Source organism: Motacilla alba, unplaced genomic scaffold (genome assembly GCF_015832195.1).
Source record: "Motacilla alba alba isolate MOTALB_02 unplaced genomic scaffold, Motacilla_alba_V1.0_pri HiC_scaffold_34, whole genome shotgun sequence".
NCBI lineage: Eukaryota > Metazoa > Chordata > Aves > Passeriformes > Motacillidae > Motacilla > Motacilla alba.
The window spans coordinates 1,879,706-1,901,673 of NW_024037436.1; the positions used below are offsets into that span (position 1 = coordinate 1,879,706).

At 58.3% G+C, this 21,968-nt stretch overlaps 1 protein-coding gene across 1 annotated transcript in view; it reads left to right on the plus strand.

Annotated features, from left to right (window-relative positions):
• LOC119696567 (macrophage mannose receptor 1-like) overlaps nt 1-21,968 on the plus strand; it is a gene marked incomplete at its 5' end in the record, with an annotated part of 32,662 nt that overhangs the window by 5,096 nt on the left and 5,598 nt on the right. The window contains 4 exons of the mRNA XM_038126312.1: nt 13,562-13,795; nt 15,126-15,185; nt 17,134-17,526; nt 21,520-21,665. Of these exons, the coding sequence (XP_037982240.1) occupies nt 13,562-13,795; nt 15,126-15,185; nt 17,134-17,526; nt 21,520-21,665 (833 nt within the window). The remainder of the gene's footprint in view (nt 1-13,561; nt 13,796-15,125; nt 15,186-17,133; nt 17,527-21,519; nt 21,666-21,968) is intronic.

Genomic DNA, 21,968 nt, shown 5'->3' on the forward strand with positions numbered 1-21,968 from the left:
GGGATTTGGGGGGTCCTGGGGGGGGGTTTGGGGAGCTCCGGAGGCATTTGGGGCGGTCCTGGGAGGATCTGGGGGCTCCTGGGGGGATTTGGGGCAGTTTTGGGGGGATTTGGGGGGGATTTGGGGGGGATTTGAGGGGATTTGGGGGAGTTTTGGGGGGATTTGGGGGGGATTTGGGGGGGATTTGAGGGCATTTGGGGGAGTTTTGGGGGGATTTGTCGGGTCCTGGAGGGATTTGGGGGGTCCTGGGGGGATTCTGGGGGGATTTGGGGGAGTGTTGGGGGGGATTTTGGGGGTCCTGGGGGATTTGGGGGTGTCCCCAATGTGTCCGTGTCCCCTGTGTCACCCCCCCTGTCCCCTGTGTCCCCCCGGTGTCCCCGTGTCCTCCGCTGTCCCCTGTGTCACCCGGTGTCCCCCCTGTCCCCGGTGTCACCCAGTATCCCCCCTGTCCCCGGTGTCCCTCCCTGTCCCCGGTGTCACCCCGGTGTCCCCTGTCCCCGGTGTCACCCCGGTATCCCCCCCTGTCCCCGGTGTCCCCCCGGTGTCCCGATGTCCCCCCCTGTCCCCGGTGTCACCCTGGTGTCCCCTGTCCCCTGTGGCCCCCCGGTGTCCCCCCCTGTCCCCGGTGTCCCCGTGTCCCCCCTGTCCCCGGTGTCCCGGTGCCCCTCCCGTCCCCAGTATCACCCTGGTGTCCCCTGTCCCCTGTGTCCCCTCGGTGTCCCCGTGTCCCCCCCCGTCCCCGGTGTCACCCTGGTGTCCCCTGTCCCCTGTGTCCCCTCGGTGTCCCTGTGTCCCCCCCTGTCCCCGGTGTCCCCCCGGTGTCCCCCCCCCCCGTCCCCGGTGTCACCCGGTGCCCCCCCCATCCCCTGTGTCACCCGGTGTCCCCCCCTGTCCCCTGTGTCCCCCCCTGTCCCTGGTGTCACCCGGTGTCCCCCCCTGTCCCCGGTGTCCCCCCGGTGTCCCCCCGGTGTCCCCCCCTGTCCCCGGTGTCACCTGGTGTCCCCTGGTGTCACCCGGTGTCCCCGTGTCCCCAGGGCTCGGGGCTGCGTCTCCATTACGTCACCCGGGGTCCCCCCGGTGCCCCCCTGATGCTGCTGCTGCACGGCTTCCCCCAGAACTGGTCAGTGTCCCCAAGGGTCCCCAGGTGTCCCCAGTTGTCCCCAGGTGTCCCCCGGGTGTCCCCATGTCCCCCATGTTCCTGTCCCCGTGTCCCCCAGGTGTCCCCAAGGTGTCCCTAAGGTGTCCCCAAGTGTCCCTAGGTGTCCCCAAATGTCCCCAGTTGTCCCCAGGTGTCCCCCAGGTGTCCCCCAAGTGTCCCCGGTGTCCCCAAAATGTCATCAAGTGTCCCCAAGTGTCCCCCAGGTGTCCCTATGCTGCCACCACTGTCCCGGGTGTCCCCCAGGTATCCCCAAAGTGTCCCCATGCCCCTTAGGTGTCCCCCAGGTGTCCCCAAGTGTCCCCGGTGTCCCCATGCCCCCATGCTCCTGTCCCCGCGGTGCCACCGCTGTCCCCAGCTGTCCCCATGCCCCCCCCTGCTCCTGTCCCCGCCGTGCCACCGCTGTCCCCGGTGTCCCTATACCCACCCCGCTCCTGTCCCCGCGGTGCCACCGCTGTCCCCATGCCCCCCCGCTCCTGTCCCCGCGGTGCCACCGCTGTCCCCCGTGTCCCCAAGTGTCCCCAGCTGTCCCTATGCCCCCCCCAGCTCCTGTCCCCGCGGTGCCACCGCTGTCCCCATACCCCCCCCTGCTCCTGTCCCCGCCGTGCCACCGCTGTCCCCGATGTCCCCATGCCTCCCATGCTCCTGTCCCCGCGGTGCCACCGCTGTCCCCCCGGTGTCCCCATGCCCCCCCCTGCTCCTGTCCCCGCGGTGCCACCGCTGTCCCCGCTGTCCCCGGTGTCCCCAGCTGTCCCCATGCCCCCCCCTGCTCCTGTCCCCGCCGTGCCACCGCTGTCCCCGGTGTCCCCATGCCCCCCCTGCTCCTGTCCCCGCTGTCCCCGGTGTCCCCATGCCACCCCCCCCCGCTCCTGTCCCCGCCGTGCCACCGCTGTCCCCGCTGTCCCCGGTGTCCCCAGCTGTCCCCATGCCCCCCCCCTGCTCCTGTCCCCGCCGTGCCACCGCTGTCCCCCCAGTGTCCCCATACCCCCCCTGCTCCTGTCCCCGCGGTGCCCCAAGTGTCCCCAGCTGTCCCCATGCCCCCATGCTCCTGTCCCCGCTGTGCCACCGCTGTCCCCCCCTGTGTCCCCCGGTGTCCCCAGGTGTCCCCATACCCACCTTCCTCCTGTCCCCGCGGTGCCACCGCTGTCCCCAGTGTCCCCGGTGTCCCCAGGTGTCCCCATGCCCCCCCACTCCTGTCCTCGCGGTGCCACCGCTGTCCCCGCGGTGTCCCCAGGTTCTGCTGGCGTCACCTGCTGCGGGAGTTCAGTCCCCGCTTCCGGGTGGTGGCCCTGGACCTGCGCGGCTGCGGGGCCTCGGAGAAGCCCCCGGGGAGGGACAGCTACGGCCTGGAGCTGCTCCTTGGGGACATCTGCGACGTCATCGAGGCCTTGGGGACACCGGCGGGGGCGCCGCGCTGCGTCCTGGTGGGACACGACTGGGGAGGGGTCCTGGCCTGGGAGGTGGCATCGAGTCACCCGCAGCTGGTGGAGAAGCTGGTGGTGATGGACGCGCCCCAGAGGGGGGTGATGGCAGGTGACAGGGGACATGGGGACAGCGGGGACACGGGGGACATTGGGGACATTGGGGACAGTGGGGATGCTGGGGACATGGGGACATTGGGGACACTGGGGGCACTGGGGATATTGGGGACATGAGGGGATATTGGGGACATTGGGGACAGCGGGGACATCGGGGACACTGGGGACACAGGGGACAGTGGGGACATTAGGGACAGTGGGGACACTGGGGATATTGGGAACTCTATGGACACTGGGGACATTGGGGACATGAGGGGATATTGGGGGCATTGGGGACATTGGGGACGTGGGGACGCTGGGGACAGTGGGGACACTGGGGACAGTGGGGACATGAGGGGATATTGGGGACATTGGGGACTTGGGGACATTGGGGACTTGGGGACACTGGGGACATGGGGGACAGTGGGGACTTGGGGACAGTGGGGAAATCGGGGACACTGGGGACACTGGGGACATTGGGATATTGGGGACACTGGGGACATTGGGGACGTGGGGACACTGGGAACACTGAGGGGACATTGGGGACATTTGGGACACTGGGGACATGAGGGGACTTCGGGGACATTGGGGATACTGGAGACATTGAGGACACTGGGGACAGGGGGGATGTTGGGGACACTGGGGACTCTGGCGATACTGGGGACTCTATGGACACTGGGGACATTGGGGACATGAGGGGATATTGGGGGCATTGGGGACATTGGGGACAGTGGGGTTGCTGGGGACATTGGGGACAGTGGGGTTGCTGGGGATGCTGGGGACACTGGGGACTTGGGGACAGCAGGGACAGCAGGGACACTGGGGACATTGGGGATACTGGAGACACTGGGGACGCTGGGGACACTGGGAACAGTGGGGACAGTGGGGATAGTGGGGACGCTGGGGACGTGGGGACACTGGGGACATTGGGGGCATTGGGGACACTGGGGACATTGGGGACATTGGGGACACTGGGGACATTGGGGACTCTGGCGATACTGGGGACTCTATGGACATTGGGGACAATGGGGGCATTGGGGACACTGGGGACAGTGGGGGCATTGGGGACATGGGGGACCCTGCGGATAGTGGGATCCCTGTCCCCACGGTGTCGCTGTCCCTGTCCCATCCCTGTCCCTGTCCCCACGGTGGCCCTGTCCCCACGGTGTCGCTGTCCCTGTCCCCACGGTGTCGCTGTCCCTGTCCCAGCTTTCACAGCCCGTCACCCGTCGCAGCTGCTCCGTTCCTGTTACCTGTTCATGTTCCAGCTGCCCTGGCTGCCCGAGCTGCTGCTGTCCCTGGCCGACTTCCAGGTCAGCCTGTCCCCTCTGTCCCCTCCCTGTCACCTCCCTATCCCCCCTCCATGTCCCCACTGTCCCCTCTGTCCCCTCCCTGTCCCCCCATCCCCTCCCTGTCCCTCCCGTCCCCACCCTGTCCCCTCCCTGTCCCCTCTGTCCCCTCTGTCCTCTCAGACCCTTCTGTCCCCTCTGTCCTCTCTCTCCCCTCCCTGTCACCTCCCTATCCCCCCTCCATGTCCCCTCTGTCACCTCCCTGTCCCCTCTGACCCCTCCCTGTCCCCTCTGTCCCCTCCCTGTCCCCCCATCCCCCCTGTCCCCTCTGTCCCCTCCCTGTCCTCTCCCTGTCCCCCTCTGTCCCCACTGTCCCCTCCCTGTCCCCTCTGTCCCCTCCCTGTCACCTCCCTATCCCCCCTCCATGTCCCCTCTGTCACCTCTGTCCTCTCTGTCCCCCTTCTCCCCTCTCTGTCCCCTCCCTGTCCCCTCTGTCCTCTCTGTCCCTTCTGTCCCCTCTGTCCCCGCTGTCCCCTCCCTGTCCTCTCTCTGTCCCCTCCCTTTCCTCACCCTGTCCCCTCTGTCCCCTCCCTATCCTCTCCCTGTCCCCACCCTGTCCCCTCTCTGTCCCCTCTGTCCTCTTTGTCCCCAATTTTGAGGGGTTGATGTCACCCACACCTCGTGTCCCCCTCTCTGTCCCCAATTTCGGAGGGTGGTGGCACCACCCACACCTCGTGTCCCCCTCTTTGTCCCCAACTTTGAGGGGTTGATGTCACCCAAACCTCGTGTCCCCCTCTCTGTCCCCAGTTTCGGGGCTGGTGGCATCCCCCAGCCCTGTGTTCCCCCATTTTATCCCAAGTTTTTGGGGTCCCAGCATCCCCCAGCCCCAATTTCCCCCATTTGTCCCCAAATTTTCGGGATCCTCTCACCACTCAGCCTCGTGTCCCCTCCTTTATCCCAAATTTTTGGGGTCCTGGCACCCTCCAACCCTTGTTTCCCCCATTTTGTCCCCATTTTATCCCAATTTTTGGGGTCCCAGCGTTCCCCGGCCCTAATTTCCCCCATTTTATCCCAAATTTTTGGGGTCCTGCCACCCCCCGGCCCTAATTTCCCCCATTTCGTCCCCAATTTCGGGGTCCCCCCGGTGTCCCCCAGCTGGTGCGGACGTTCCTGACCGGTGCCCTGACGGGCATCCAGGACCCGGCGCGGCGCCTGTCGGAGCCGGAGCTCGAGGCCTACCTGTTCGGCCTCTCGCAGCCCGGGGGGCTCAGCCCCCCCATCCACTACTACCGCAACCTCTTCCGGTGGGTGGGGCCCTGGGGCGCGCCCGCTGGGGTGGTGGGACCCCGTTGGGTGCGCCCAGTTGGGTTGGGGATGTTCCAGATGGGTTTGGGATGATCCAAATTGGGTTTGGGATGCTCCAGATGGGTTTGGGGTGTTCCCAGTTGGGTTTGGGATGTTCCAGTTGGGTTTGGGATGTTCCAGTTGGGTTTGGGATGTTCCCAGTTGGGTTTGGGGTGTTCCACTTGGGTTTGGGATGTTCCAATTGGGTTGGAGATGTTTCCAGTTGGGTTTGGGATGTTCCAGTTGGGTTTGGGATGATCCCAGTTGGGTTTGGGGTGTTCCAGTTGGGTTTGGGATGTTTCCAGATGGGTTTGGGATGTTCCAGTTGGGTTTGGGATGTTCCCAGTTGGGTTTGGGGTGTTCCAGTTGGGTTTGGGATGTTCCAGTTGGGTTTGGGGTGTTCCAGTTGGGTTTGGGATGTTCCAGTTGGGTTTGGGATGTTCCCAGTTGGGTTGGAGATGTTTCCAGTTGGGTTTGGGATGTCCCAGTTGGGTTTGGGGTGTTCCAGTTGGGTTTGGGATGTTTCCAGTTGGGTTTGGGATGTTCCCAGTTGGGTTTGGGATGTTCCAGTTGGATTTGGGATGTTCCAGTTGGGTTTGGGATGTTCCCAGTTGGGTTTGGGATGTTCCAGTTGGGTTGGAGATGTTTCCAGTTGGGTTTGGGGTGTTCCAGTTGGGTTTGGGATGTTCCCAGTTGGGTTTGGGATGTTCCAGTTGGGTTTGGGATGTTCCAGTTGGGTTTGGGATGTTCCAGTTGGGTTTGGTATGTTCCCAGTTGGGTTTGGGATGTTCCAGTTGGGTTTGGGATGTTCCAGTTGGGTTGGAGATGTTCCCAGTTGGGTTTGGGATGTTCCAGTTGGGTTTGGGGTGTTCCAGTTGGGTTTGGGATGTCCCAGTTGGGTTTGGGATGTTCCAGTTGGGTTTGGGATGTTCCCAGTTGGGTTTGGGATGTTCCCAGTTGGGTTTGGGATGTTCCAGTTGGGTTGGAGATGTTTCCAGTTGGGTTTGGGGTGTTCCAGTTGGGTTTGGGATGTTCCAGTTGGGTTTGGGGTGTTCCAGTTGGGTTTGGGATGTTCCCAGTTGGGTTTGGGATGTTCCAGTTGGGTTTGGGATGTTCCAGTTGGGTTTGGGATGTTCCAGTTGGGTTTGGGGTGTTCCAGTTGGGTGCTGGTGGGACCCCACTGGGATGTCCCTTAAGCCATGTCCCCCCAGGTGTCCCCAGGTGTCCCTGACCTGTCCCCATGTCCCCCAGGTGTCCCCCGGGTGTCCCCAGGTGTCCCTGATGCTGTCCCCAGGTGGTCCTGACCTGTCCCCATGGTGTCCCCAGGTGTCCTGACCTGTCCCCTCCCCCAGGGCCACGCCCATCCAGCGGGAGCCGCCTGTCCCATGTCCCCGAGGTGTCCCCAGGTGTCCCTGACCTGTCCCCCAGGTGTCCCCAGCTGTCCTGACCCTGTCCCCAGGTGTCCCCAGGTGTCACCAAGGTGTCCCTGACGCTGTCCCCAGGTGTCCCCCAGGTATCCCTCAGGTGTCCCCAAGGTGTCCCCAGGTGTCCCTGACCTGTCCCCTCCCCCAGGGCCACGCCCATCCCGCGGGAGCCGCCTGTCCCATGTCCCCAAGGTGTCCCCAAGGTGTCCCCAGGTGTCCCTGATGCTTTCCCCAGGTGTCTCCCAGGTGTCCCTAGGTATCCCTGATCCTGTCCCCATGTCCCCCAGCTGTCCCCAGGTGTCCCCCAGGTGTCCCCAGGTGTCCTGACCTGTCCCCAGGTGTCCCCTGGGTGTCCCCCAGGTGTCCCCAGGTGTCCTGACCTGTCCCCTCCCCCAGGGCCACGCCCATCCCGCGGGAGCCGCCTGTCCCATGTCCCCGAGGTGTCCCCAAGGTGTCCCCAGGTGTCCCTGACCTGTCCCCGCCCCCAGGGCCACGCCCATCCCGCGGGAGCCGCCCCCTCCCCCCACGCTGCTGCTCTGGGGCTCCCGCGACGCCTTCCTGGACCCGCGCCTCGGCCCCGCCCACCTGCGCTGGCTCCGCCCCTCCGCCCGGCTCCGCCTCCTGCCCGGCGCCTCCCATTGGCTGCCCGAGGAGAGGCCCCGCCCCGTGGCCAAGCTGATTGGAGAGTTCCTTGGGGGAGGGGCCGAGGAGGGGTCGTAGCCACGCCCAGGATGGGGGGGTGGGGCAGAGAGGGGGTGGGGAAGGGCGGGGTTTGGGGGCGGGGCCCAACATGGTGGGGGGGGATGGGACCCCCCCAACATCTGGAACGGGGACACCGAGGTCAGGGTGGGGACCCCCAACATCTGGAACGGGGACACCGAGGTCAGGGTGGGACCCCAACATCTGGAACGGGGACACCGAGGTCAGGGTGGGGACCCCCAACATCTGGATGAGGACATCAACATCTGGGCGGGACCCCCCAAAGGTCAAGGGTGATGGGGACCCCAACATCTGGATGGGGGCACCCCCAAAATTGGGAGCATCCTGGTTAGGACACCCCCCCCCCCAACATCTGGAATGGGGACCTGGAAACCCGGGTGGAGACCCCCAATATCTGGGTGAGGAGCCCCGTGGTCAGTGTGGGGACCCCAACATCTGGAAAGGGGACCCTGGGGGGTGATGGGACCCCAACATCTGGAATGGGGACCCCCAAAATTCCTGCGAGGGACGCTCGGCTTCCGTGTTTGGGCGACGCTTTGTTCCGATTGGCCCGCGGTCGTGTCAATCAAAGTGATAAGCCAATCGAAGCTGGTTTTCTGGGTTCTCTGTTTTTATTGGTCTATGTGCCTGTCAATCAGGACTTCAAGCCAATCACAGCGCGAAGAAGGCGGGATGGTCCCTCTTGAATAACAGCACTTCCGCGTTTGGGCGGCGCTCGCTTTCAATTGGCCCGCCTGCGTGTCAATCAGCGGAATCAGTCAATCGGAGCAGCGCTGGGGCTGGGGGGGCGGGGTCTGTGCAGGTGGCAGTGGAGACCGAGCTCCGTGTGTCCCCAAGTGTCCCCAAATGTCCCCTCAGTGTCCCCAAGTGTCGCCTCCTGTCACTTCAGCGTCCCCAAATGTCCCCTCAGTGTCCCCTCAGCGTCTGAGGGGACATTTGGGGCTACTGAGGTGGCAGGAAGGGGACAGGGGGTGACACTGAGGTGGCACTTGGTGACAGTGAGGGGACAGGAGGTGACATTTGGGGACAGGAGGTGGCCGGGGCTGGCCGGGGCCGATAGCGCCCGGCTCTTCCTGTGCGGCCTTGGGGACATCCGGGGGGGGACAGAGGCCGCGTCTGGGGACAGGCTGGGGACAGGGCCACCCCCCCTTGGGGACATCCGGGGGACAGTGCCACCCCCCCCGGGGACAGCCTGGGGACAGGGCCGGGGCCTTGGGGACATTGTGGGGACGTTGTGACACTGCCATGGGGACATCTTGGGGACAGGGAGAGCCTGGCCTTGGGGACACTCTGGGGACAGGGCCAGGGGCTTGGGGACACTGTGGGGACACTCTGGGGACAGGGACACCCTTGGGGACACTGTGGTGACAGGGACACCATGGAGACCACGCTGGGGACACCATGGTGACAGTGCCACCCTGGGGACAGTGCCACCCTGGCCTTGGGGACACCCTGGTGACAGGGACACCATGGACACCACCCTGGGGACACCCTGGGGACAGTGCCACCCCAGCCTTGGGGACACCACAGTGACAGTGCCACCCTGGGGACAGGGACAGCCTGGCCTTGGGGACAGCCTGGTGACAGTGCCACCCTTGGGGACACCGCGGTGGCAGTGCCACCCTGACCTTGGGGACACTCTGGTGACAGTGCCACCCTTGGGGACACGGCGGTGACAGTGCCACCTTGGCCATGGGGACACCGTGGTGACAAGGACACCGTGGGCTTGGGGACACTCTGGTGACAGTGCCACCGTGGCTATGGGGACACCCTGGTGACAGTGCCACCCTGACCTTGGGGACACCTTGGGGACACTGCCACCCTTGGGGACACCCTGGTGACAGTGCCACCATGGCCATGGGGACATCGCCCTGGGGACACCGTGGTGACAGTGCCACCCTTGGGGACACCGCGGTGACAGTGCCACCCTGACCTTGGGGATACCCTGGTGGCAGTGCCACCCTTGGGGACACCACGGTGACAGTGCCACCCTTGGGGACACCCTGGTGACAGTGCCACCATGGCCACCCCCGGTTGGGGACAGTGCCCTGGTGCCACCTCCACTGGGACGGGGGGGAGGGGACACCGAGGCCACCACGGGGGAGGGGACACTGAGGCCACATCCTGTCCCCTGCGGGCGTTATCAGCGGGGACACGGCTGGGGACATTGGGGACATTGGGGACACGGCTGGGGACACGGCTGGGGACATTGGGGACACGGTTGGGGACACGGTTGGGGACACCTTGGGGACATTGGGGACACCTTGGGGACATTGGGGACGATGTACGGGAACGTGGAGACGGCGCTGGACGCAGCCTGGGCAGCGGGGGAAGGTACGGCCACCGGTGTCACCTCGATGTCACCTCAGTGTCACCTCCCTGTCCTTGATGTCACCTCCCTGTCCCCAGTGTCACCTTAATGTCGTCACTGTCACCTCTCTGTCCCCGGTGTCACCTCGATGTCACCTCAGTGTCACCTCCCTGTCCTTGGTGTCACCTCCCTGTCCCTGGTGTCACCTTGATGTCATCTCCCTGTCCTTGGTGTCACCTCAGTGTCACCTCCCTGTCCCCGATGTCATCTCCCTGTCCCCGGTGTCACCTCAGTGTCACCTCCCTGTCCCCGGTGTCACCTCAGTGTCACCTCCCTGTCCCCGATGTCATCTCCCTGTCCTTGGTGTCACCTCAATGTCACCTCCCTGTCCTGTCCCCAGTGTCACCTCCCTGTCATTGGTGTCACCTCCATGTCCTCGGTGTGACCTCATTGTCACCTCCCTGTCCCCAGTGCCACCTCCCTGTCCCATCCCCAATGTCACTTTAATGTCACCTCCATATCGTCAGTGTCACCTCCCTGTCCCCAGTGTCACCTTAATGTCGTCACTGTCACCTCCGTGTCCCCAATGTCACCTCAGTGTCACCTCCCTGTCCTTGGTGCCACCTCCATGTCCGCAGTGTCACCTCCCTGTCCTTGGTGTCACCTCCCTGTCCCCGATGTCACCTCCCCATCCCCGGTGTCACCTCCCTGTCCCCGATGTCACCTCCTCTGTCCTGTCCCCCAGTGTCACCTCCCTGTCGTCAGTGTCACCTCCATGTCCCCGATGTCACCTCAGTGTCCCCTCCCTGTCATTGGTGTCACCTCCCTGTCCCCAGTGTCACCTCGATGTCACCTCCCTGTCCTTGGTGTCACCTCCATGTCCTCGGTGTCACCTCACTGTCACCTCCCTGTCCCCAGTGTCTCCTCGATGTCATCAGTGTCACCTCCCTGTCCCCGGTGTCACCTCAGTGTCCCCTCCCTGTCCTTGATGTCACCTCCCTGTCCCCAGTGCCACCTCCCTGTCCCATCCCCAATGTCACTTTAATGTCACCTCCATGTCGTCAGTGTCACCTCCATGTCCTTGGTGTCACCTCATTGTCACCTCCCTGTCCCTGGTGTCACCTCCCTGTCCCCGGTGTCACCTCGATGTCATCGGTGTCACCTCCCTGTCCCCGGTGTCACCTCAGTGTCACCTCCCTGTCCTCGGTGTCACCTCACTGTCCCCAGTGTCTCCTCGATGTCATCAGTGTCACCTCCCTGTCCCCGGTGTCACCTCACTGTCACCTCCCTGTCCTTGGTGTCACCTCCCTGTCCTCGGTGTCACCTCAATGTCACCTCCCTGTCCTTTATGTGACCTCCGTGTCCCCGGTGTCACCTCCCTGTCATTGGTGTCACCTTGATGTCATCAGTGTCACCTCCCTGTCCCCGATGTCACCTCAGTGTCACCTGCCTGTCCTTGGTGTCACCTCCCTGTCCTGTCCCCAGTGTCACCTCCCTGTCCCCGGTGTCACCTTGATGTCACCTCCCTGTCCTTGGTGTCACCTCCATGTCCCCGGTGTCACCTCAGTGTCACCTCCCTGTCCACAGTGTCACCTAAATGTCACCTGCCCTGTCCCCCAGTGTCACCTCAGTGTCTTCAGTGTCACCTCCCTGTCCCCAACCCCTTTAGATGTCCCCAGGGATGTCCCCAACCCCTTCAGATGTCCCCCAGCGCTGTCCCCAACCCCTCCACATGTCCCCAAGTGCCACCAGCGCTGTCCCCAACCCCTTTAGGTGTCCCCAAACCTGTCCCCAACCCCTCCAGATGTCCCCAAACCTGTCCCCAAGTGCCACCAGAGGTGTCCCCAACCCGTCCAGATGTCCCCAAGTGCCACCCACACTGTCCCCAACCCCTTTAGATGTCCCCAAACCTGTCCCCAAGTGCCACCAGTGCTGTCCCCAACCCCTCCAGATGTCCCCAGAACTGTCCCCAAGTGCCACCTGCACTGTCCCCAACCCCTTTAGGTGTCCCCAGAACTGTCCCCAAGTGCCACCTGCGCTGTCCCCAACCCCTTTAGATGTCCTCAAGGATGTCCCCAACCCCTTTAGGTGTCCCCAAACCTGTCCCCAACCCCTTTAGACGTCCCCTGGGCTGTCCCCAACCCCTCCAGATGTCCCCAAGGACGTCCCCAACCCCTTTAGGTGTCCCCAGGGATGTCCCCAGCTGCCCCCCGCGCTGTCCCCAACCCCTCCAGATGTCCCCAAGGATGTCCCCAACCCCTTTAGGTGTCCCCAAACCTGTCCCCAACCCCTTTAGACGTCCCCAAGGATGTCCCCAACCCCTCCACATGTCCCCAAACCTGTCCCCAACCCCTCCAGATGTCCCCTGGGCTGTCCCCAGGTGCCCCCAGCGCTGTCCCCAACCCCTCCACGTGTCCCCAAGTGCCACCCACACTGTCCCCAACCCCTTTAGATGTCCCCAAGTGCCACCAGCGCTGTCCCCAACCCTTTAGACGTCCCCAAGGATGTCCCCAGTGATGTCCCCAACCCCTTTAGATGTCCCCAAACCTGTCCCCAACCCCTCCAGATGTCCCCTGGGCTGTCCCCAGGTGCCCCCCACTCTGTCCCCAACCCCTTTAGGTGTCCCCAAACCTGTCCCCAACCCTTCCAGGTGTCCCCAGTGCTGTCCCCAGGTGCCCCCCGTGCTGTCCCCAAGTGCCACCAGCACTGTCCCCAACCCCTTTAGATGTCCCCAACCCCTCCACATGTCCCCAGGTGCCACCAGCACTGTCCCCAGCCCCTCCAGATGTCCCCAAACCTGTCCCCAACCCCTTTAGACGTCCCCAGGGATGTCCCCAACCTCTCCACATGTCCCCAAGGATGTCCCCAACCCCTTTAGGTGTCCCCACGGATGTCCCCAAGTGCCACCAGTGTTGTCCCCAACCCCTCTACATGTCCCCTGGTGCTACCCACACTGTCCCCAACCCCTTTAGACGTCCCCAAGGATGTCCCCAACCCCTCCACATGTCCCCAAACCTGTCCCCACCCCCTTTAAATGTCCCCTGGGCTGTCCCCAAGTGCCACCTGCGCTGTCCCCAACCCCTTTAGATGTCCCCAAGTGCCACCAGCACTGTCCCCAACCCCTCCAGATGTCCCCAAACCTGTCCCCAACCCCTCCAGGTGTCCCCAGGGATGTCCCCAGGTGGCCCCCACTCTGTCCCCAACCCCTTTAGGTGTCCCCAACCCTGTCCCCAACCCCTCCAGATGTCCCCAGTGCTGTCCCCAACCCCTCCAGATGTCCCCAGTGCTGTCCCCAACCCCTTTAGATGTCCCCAAGGATGTCCCCAAGTGCCCCCAGCGCTGTCCCCAACCCCTTTAGATGTCCCCAGGTGCCACCAGCGCTGTCCCCAACCCTTCCAGATGTCCCCTGTGCTGTCCCCAAGTGCCCCCCGCGCTGTCCCCAACCCCTCCAGATGTACCCAAATGCCACCCACACTGTCCCCAACCCCTTTAGGTGTCCCCAAACCTGTCCCCAACCCCTTTAGGTGTCCCCAAGGATGTCCCCAACCCCTCCAGATGTCCCCTGGTCTGTCCCCAAGTGCCACCAGAGGGGTCCCCAACCCCTCCACATGTCCCCAAGTGCCATCAGCGCTGTCCTCAGCCCCTTTAGATGTCCCCAGGGATGTCCCCAACCCCTTCAGATGTCCCCAACCCTGTCCCCAGTGCCACCAGCGCTGTCCCCAAGGATGTCCCCAACCCCTTTAGGCGCCCCCCGCGCTGTCCCCTAGCGCCACCCCTGAGTGTCCCCGGTGTCCCCGCAGGCTGTCCCCTCCCCCCCGCCGACGAGGACCCCTACGAGCCCCTGGACCCCTCCCCCCCCGCGGGGCCGCCCCCCAAGGCGCGCCCCTCCCCCCCCTCGGGGCTGTCACCGCGGTTGTCGCCGCGGTTGTCGCCGGGGGTGGCGCTGTCGCCGCGGGTGGCGCTGGTGGCGCTGGTGGCGCTGGTGGCGCTGGCGGTGGCGCTGGTGGCGCTGGGGACGCTCGGCGCGCGGCGCGGTCAGTGCGGGACGCGGGGAATTTGGGGGGGAAATTTGGGATTTTTGGGGGGAAAATTTGGGATTTTTTGGGAATCTTTGGGGAAAATTTGGGATTTATGGGGCATTTTGGGGGGAAATTTGGGGAAGATTTGGGAATTTTTGGGGATTTGGGGGGAAAATTTCAGGAAAATTTGGGATTTTTGGGGATTTGGGGGGATTTTTGGGGAAAATTTGGGAATTTTTGGGGATTTTGGGGAATTTTGGGGGGAAATTTGGGAATTTTTGGGGATTTTGGGGAATTTTGGGGGAAATTTGGGGAAAATTTGGGAATTTTTTGGGATTTGGGGGGAAAATTTGGGGAAAATTTGGGATTTTTGGGGATTTGGGGGGAAAAATTGGGGAAAATTTGGGAATTTTGGGGGGAAATTTGGGATTTTTGGGGATTTTAGGGGATATTTTGGGGGAAAAATTGGGATTTTTGAAGGATTTTTGGGGAAAATTTGGGATTTTTGGGGATTTTTGGGGAAAATTTGGGAATTATTTGGGATTTTTGAGGGAAAATTTGGGAATTTTTTCAATTTTTGGGGGAAATTTGGGATTTTTGGGGGGTTTTGGGGATTATTTGGGATTTTTGAGGGACTTCTGGGGGGAAAATTTGGGATTTTGGGGGATTTTGGGGGAAAATTTGGGATTTTTTGAGGATTTTGGGGGGAAATTTGGGAATTTTTGGGGATTTTGGGGGGGAAATTTGGGGAAATTTGGGATTTTGGGGGGATTTTTGGGGATTTTTGGGGGGAAATTTGGGATTTTGGGGGATTTTTTGGGGATGTGTTGGGCTGATTTGAGGGGGATTTTTGGGGTGGATTTTGGGGATTTTGGGGCAATTTTGGGGGATTTTGGGGTGGATTTGGGGTGGATTTTGGGGGGATTTTGGGGCGATTTGGGGGTGGATTTGGGGGGTTTTGGGGGGATTTGGGGGTGGATTTTGGGGGATTTTGGGGTGGATTTTGGGGCAATTTTGGGGGATTTCGGGGTGGATTTTGGGGCATTTTGGGGTGGATTTTGGGGGGATTTTGGGGTGGATTTGGGGGATTTTGGGAGGGTTTTGGGGCAATTTTGGGGGGATTTTGGGGCAATTTGAGGGATTTTTGGGTGGATTTGGGGTGGATTTGGGGGATTTTGGGGGGATTTTGGGGCAATTTTGGGGGGATTTTGGGGGAATTTGGGGACATTTTGGGGGTTTGGGGCAATGTCCCCTGAATGTCCCCTCGGTGTCCCCTCGGTGTCCCCTCGGTGTCCCCTGAATGTCCCCAAAATGTCCCCTCGGTGTCCCCTCGGTGTCCCCTCAGTCTCAGCCCTGGAGGCCGCCCTGGAGGCCGAGAAGGCGAAGCAGCCGCCACCAGCGGCCGGTTGGTGTCACCTGTCCTTGTCACCTGCCCCCTGTCACCTGCCCCTTGTCACCTGTCACCTGTCCTGTGTCACCTGTCCAGTGTCACCTGTCCCTTGTCACCTGTCCCCTCCCAGTGTCACCTGTCCCTGTCACCTGTCACCTGACACCTGTCCCTTGTCACCTGTCCTGTGTCACCTGTCCTGTGTCACCTGTCCCAGTGTCACCTGTCCAAGTGTCACCTGTCCCTTGTCACCTGTCACCTGTCACCTGTCCCGTGTCACCTGTCCCAGTGTCACCTGTCCCTTGTCACCTGTCACCTGTCCCATCCCTGTCACCTGTCCTGTGTCACCTGTCCCAGTGTCACCTGTCCCAGTGTCACCTGTCCCATCCCTGTCACCTGTCCCTTGTCCCCTGTCTCCTCCCAGTGTCACCTGTCCCTGTCACCTGCCACCTGCCCCAGTGTCACCTGTCCCTTGTCACCTGTCACCTGTCCTGTGTCACCTGTCCCAGTGTCACGTCACCTGTCCATTGTCACATGTCCCAGTGTCACCTGTCCCTTGGCACCTGTCCTTTGTCACCTGTCACCTGTCCCAGTGTCACCTGCCACCTGTCACCTGTCCCTGTCACCTGTCCCTTGGCACCTGTCCCTTGTCACCTATCACCTGTCCCTTGTCACCTGTCCCTTGTCACCTGTCCCCTCCCAGTGTCACCTGTCCCATCCCTGTCACCTGTCATTGTCACCTGTCCCAGTGTCACCTGTCCCTTGTCACCTGTCACCTGTCCCCTCCACGTGTCACCTCCCTGTCCTCCACGTCCCCTCCCTGTGTCCCCCCCCTCATTGTCCTCTCTACACCCAGCCCCGTGCCCAACTCCTGGTGGCCACCGGGCAGCTCCTGGTGGCCACCACCATGTCCCCAAGCCCTCCCGTGTCCCTGTCCCCTCATTGTCCCCCTGTCCCCTCAGTGTCCAGCTCCTTCCTGCTCTACACTGGCCACTGCCCAACTCCTGGTGGCCACTGGGCAGCTCCTGGTGGCCACTGGGCAGCTCCTGGTGGCCACAGGCCAGATCTTGGTGGCCACCACCATGTCCCCAACCTCACCTGTGTCCCTGTCCCCTCATTGTCCCCTCAGTGTCCATCTCCTCCCTGCTCTACATTGAGCCCTGTGGCCAAATCCTGGTGGCCACTGGCCAAGTCTTGATGGCCACTGCCCAACTCCTGGTGGCCACAGGCCAACTCCTGGTGGCCACCACCATGTCCCCAAGCCCTCCCGTGTCCCTGTCCCCTCATTGTCCCCCTGTCCCCTCAGTGTCCAGCTCCTTCCTGCTCTACACTGGCCACTGGGCAGCTCCTGGTGGCCACTGCCCAACTCCTGGTGGCCACAGGCCAGATCTTGGTGGCCACAGGCCAAGTCTTGGTGGCCACCACCATGTCCCCAACCCCTCTTGTGTCCCTGTCCCCTCATTGTCCCCCTGTCCCCTCAGTGTCCAGCTCCTTCCTGCTCTACACTGGCCACTGGGCAGCTCCTGGTGGCCACTGGGCAGCTCCTGGTGGCCACAGGCCAAATCCTGGTGGCCACAGGCCAAGTCTTGGTGGCCACCACCATGTCCCCAACCTCTCCTGTGTCCCTGTCCCCTCATTGTCCCCCTGTCCCCTCAGTGTCCCCCTGTCCCCTCAGTGTCCAGCTCCTTCCTGCTCTCCAATGAACCCCAGTCCATGGTGGCCACAGGGCAGCTCCTGGTGGCCACTGCCCAACTCTTGGTGGCCACTGGCAGCTCCTGGTGGCCACAGGCCAAGTCTTGATGGCCACAAGCCAAGTCTTGTTGGCCACTGACCATGTCTTGGTGGCCACCAGCAGCTCCTGGTGGCCACTGCCCAACTCCTGGTGGCCACAGGCCAAATCCTGGTGGCCACAGGCCAGGTTTTGGTGGCCACCTACAGCCACCACCACGTCCCCGTGTCCCCGCAGCTTCCGGCACCTTCCTGCTCTACAACCAGCAGCACTCGGGCTGCGTGGTGGCCGCGGGCCCGTGGCTGTCGCTGGCCCACTGCGCGCCGTCGTCGCCCTCGCAGCTCTTCCAGTGGCTGCCCGGGGGGCTGCTGCGGCACGCGGCCAGCGGGGCGTGCGCGGCGGCGGCGGCCGAGGCCCCGGCGGCGCTGGTGGGGCTGCGGCCGTGCCGGGAGGCGTCGAGGCTGCAGCGCTGGGGCTGCGGCCGCGGGGCCCTGCTGGGCCTGGCCGGCACCGGGCTGCACTTCAACTTCGGCCACGAGCGGCACAACCGCGTCCTGCTGCACGCCGGCGCCGGCAACTGGAGCCGCTGGCTGGCGCACGGCTCCGGCCGCGACGTCTGCTCCAAGGCCTGTGAGTCAAATTTCACCGGTTTTCCCAAATTTTCCCAATTTTTCCCCAATTTCCCCCATTTTTTCCCAAATTTCCCCCATTTTTTCACATAATTTTCCCAGTTCTCCCAAATTTTCCCCAATTTTCCCCATTTTTTCCCAAATTTTAGGAAATTTTCCCCATTATTTCCCCAAAATTTCCCCAAAATTTCCCCAATTTTCCCAATTTCCCCCAATTTTTCCCCAATTTTGTGCAATTTCCCCAAAATTTCCCCAATTTTCCCAATTTCCCCTCAATTTTCCCCCAATTTTCCCCCAATTTTCCCTCAATTTTCCCCCCAATTTTGTGCAATTTCCCAAAATTTCCCCAATTTTCCCAAATTTTATGAATTTTCCCCCAATTTTCCCAATTTTTTCCCAAATTATCCCAAATTTCCCCCATTTCCCCCAATTTTCCCAAATTTTCCCCCACATTTTCCCCAATTTTGTGCAATTTTCCCAAACTTCCCCAATTTTTCCCCATTTTTTCCCAAATTTTTCCAAATTTCCCCCATTTTTTCCCAAATTTTTCCAATTTCTCCCCATTTTTCCCCAAATTTTCTCCATTTTTTCCCTGATTTTTCCCAATTTCCCCTGAATTTTTGGGAAAGTTTGGGCACCGGCAACTGGAGCCGCTGGCTGGCGCACGGCTCCGGCCGCGACGTCTGCTCCAAGGCCTGTGAGTCAAATTTCACCCATCTTCCCAAATTTTCCTAATTTTTCCCCAATTTTCCCCCATTTTTTCCCCCCAATTATCCCAAATTTTCTCAATTTTTTCCCAATTTTTCTCCCAATTTTCCCCAATTTTTCCCCTAATTTTGTGCAATTTTGTGCAATTTTCCCAAATTTTCCAAGTTTTTTCCCATATTTTTCCAAATTTCCCCCATTTTTCCCCCAATTTTTCCCAATTTCCCCCAATTTTTCCCAATTTCCCCCAATTTTTCCCAATTTTCCCCATTATTACCCCAATTTTCTTCATATTTCCCAATTTCCCCCCAATTTTCCCAATTTCCCCCATATTTTCCCCATTTCCCCCCATTTTTTCCCAATTATCCCAAATTTTCCCATTTTTTCCCAATTTTTCTCCCAATTTTCCCCAATTTTCCCAATTTTCCCCATTTTTCCCAATTTTCCCCAATTTTCCCCCAAATTTTTCCAAATTTTCCCCCATTTCCCCCAAATTTCCCCCAATTTTCCCAAATTTCCCCCCAATTTTTCCCCCACTTTCCCCAAAATTTTCCAGATTTTCCCGCTATTTTCCAAAATTTTCCCCATTTCCCCATTTCCCCATTATTTCCCCAAAATTTCCCCAATTTTCCCCAATTTTCCCAAATTTTAGGAACATGTCCCTATTTTTTCCCAATTTTTCCCGATCTTTTTCCCAATTTTCCCAAATTTTCCCCATTTTTTTCCATCTTATCCCAAATTTTCCCAATTTTCCCCCAAATTTTCCCCATTTCCCCCAAATTTCCCTCATTTTCCCCAAATTATCCCAAATTTTCTCAATTTTTCCCAATTTTCCCCAATTTTTCCCAAATTTTCCCCATTTTCCCCCATAATTTTCCCAGTTCTCCCAAATTTTCCCCAATTTTCCCCATTTTTTCCCAAATTTTAGGAAATTTTCCCCACTATTCCCCAAAATTTCCCCAAAATTTCCCCAATTTTCCCAATTTCCCCCAATTTTTCCCCAATTTTGTGCAATTTCCCCAAAATTTCCCCAATTTTCCCAATTTCCCCTCAATTTTCCCCCAATTTTCCCCCAATTTTCCCTCAATTTTCCCCCCAATTTTGTGCAATTTCCCAAAATTTCCCCAATTTTCCCAAATTTTATGAATTTCCCCCCAATTTTCCCAATTTTTTCCCAAATTATCACAAATTTTCTCCATTTTTTCCCAATTTTTCCCCCAAATCTTCCCAATTTTTTCAAATATTTCCAATATTTGTTCCCAAATTTTCCCCAATTTCCCCCCATTTTTCCCAATTATCCCAAATTCTTACATTTTTTTCCCATTTTTCCCTAAATTCTTCCGCAGTTCCCCCAATTTTTCCCAATTTCCCCCCATTTTTTTCCCAATTATCCCAAATTTTCTCCATTTTTCCCATTTCCCCCAAATTTTTCCCAAATTTTCCCGAAATTTCCCCAATTTTTTCTCATTTTTTCCTAACTTTTCCCACATTTTCCCACAAATTTCCCCCAATTTTCCCCAATTTTGTGCAATTTTCCCAAAATTTCCCCAATTTTTCCAAATTTTTCCCCAATTTTCCCCCAATTTTTTCCAAAATTTTTCCAATATTTCCCCAATTTTCCCCCAAATTTTCCACAATTTTTTCCAAAATTTTCCCAAAACTTCCCCAATTTTCCCAAATTTTAGGAAATTTTTCCCAATTTTTTCCAAAATTTTTTAGGAATTTCCCCCCAATTTTCTCCAAATTTCCCCCATTTTTTCTCCCAATTATCCCGAATTTTCTCCATTTTTTCCCAATTTTTTCCCAATTTTTTCCCAATTTTTTCCCAAATTTTCCCAATTTTCCCAAATTTTCCCCATCCCGACACCAAACTTTTGGGATTTTCCCCAAATCTTTGGGATTTTCCCATTTTGACCCCAAATTTTTGGGATTTTTCCCCATTTTGACCCCAAATCTTTGGGATTTTGACTCTCCTGACCCCAAATTTTTAGGATTTTTCCCAATTCTGACCCAAATATTTTGGGATTTTCCCCAAATCTTTGGGATTTTCCCTTTTTGACCCCAAATTTTTGGGATTATTTCCCCATCCCAACCCCAAATTTTGGGATTTTCCCTCTCCTGACCCCAAATCTTTGGGATTTTCCCCGAATCTTTTGGGATTTTCCCTTTTTGACCCCAAATTTTTGGGATTTTCCCCAAATTTTTGGGATTTTTTCCCTATTTTGGCCCCAAATTTTTGGGATTTTCCCATTTTCATCCCAAATTTTTAGGATTTTCCCCATTTTGACCCCAAATCTTTCAGGATTTTCCCAATCCTAACCCCGAATCTTTTGGGATTTCCCCAAATCTTTGGGATTTTCCCTTTTTGACCCCAAATTTTTGGGATTTTTCCCCATTTTGACCCCAAATCTTTCGGGATTTTCCCAATCCTGACCCCAAATTTTTAGGATTTTCCCCAATTCTGACCCAATTCTTTGGGATTTTCCCAATCCCGACCCCAAATCTTTGGGATTTTCCCATTTTGACCCCAAATCTTTTGGGATTTTTCCCAAATCTTTTGTGATTTTTCCCCTCCTGACCCCGAATCTTTGGGATTTTCCCCCAAATCTTTTGGGATTTTCCCCTCCTGACCCCGAATCTTTCAGGATTTTCCCCAAATCTTTGGGATTTTCCCATTTTCACCTCAAATCTTTCGTGATTTTCCCTCTCCTGACCCCGAATCTTTGGGATTTTCCCAAATCTTTCGTGATTTTCCCATTTTGACCCCAAATATTTTGAGATTTTCCCATTTTGACCCCAAATCTTTTGGGATTTTCCCCAAATCTTTGGGATTTTCCCCCTCCTGACCCCGAATCTTTGGGATTTTCCCCCGAATCTTTGGGATTTTCCCCAAATATTTTGTGATTTTCCCCTCCTGACCCCAAATTTTTGGGATTTTCCCCAAATCTTTGGGATTTTCCCATTTTGACCCCAAATCTTTTGGGATTTCCCCCGAATCTTTTGGGATTTTCCCAAATCTTTTGGGATTTTCCCCAATCCTGACCCCGAATCTTTCGGGATTTTCCCAATTCTGACCCAATTCTTTGGGATTTTCCCAATCCTGACCCCAAATCTTTTAGGATTTTCCCCATCTTGACCCCAAATATTTTGGGATTTTTCCCATTTTGACCCCAAATTTTTGGGATTTTTCCCCATTTTGACCCCAAATTTTTGGGATTTTTCCCCATTTTGACCCCAAATCTTTGGGATTTTCCCCCTCCTGACCCCGAATCTTTTGGGATTTTCCCAGATTTCCTGCCGTGCCGGCGGGGCTGGGTTTTCCTCGGCAATTCCTGTTATTTCTTCTCCTCCTTCGCCGCCTCCTGGGAGAATTCCAGAACTTTCTGCTGGGCCCTGGGCACGCAGCTGCTCGAGGTCGACGACGCCGAGGAGAAGGTGAGGCCCCGGATCCCGGAAATCCCAAAAGAATCCCCAAAAAAATCCCAAATTCCCCCTGAATCCCAAAAATAAAATAAAAAAAAATCCCAAAAAATCCCAGAAATCCCAAAAAAATTCCCAAATTCCCCAAAAAATTCCAAATTCCCAAAAAATCCCGAATTCCCCCTAAATACCATAAATTCCAAAAAAACCCAAAATCGTCACAAACCCAGAAATCCCAAAAAATCCCAAATTCCTCCTAAATCGCATCAATCCCAAAAATCCCAAAAAATTCCAGAAATCCCAAAAAAATCCCCCAAA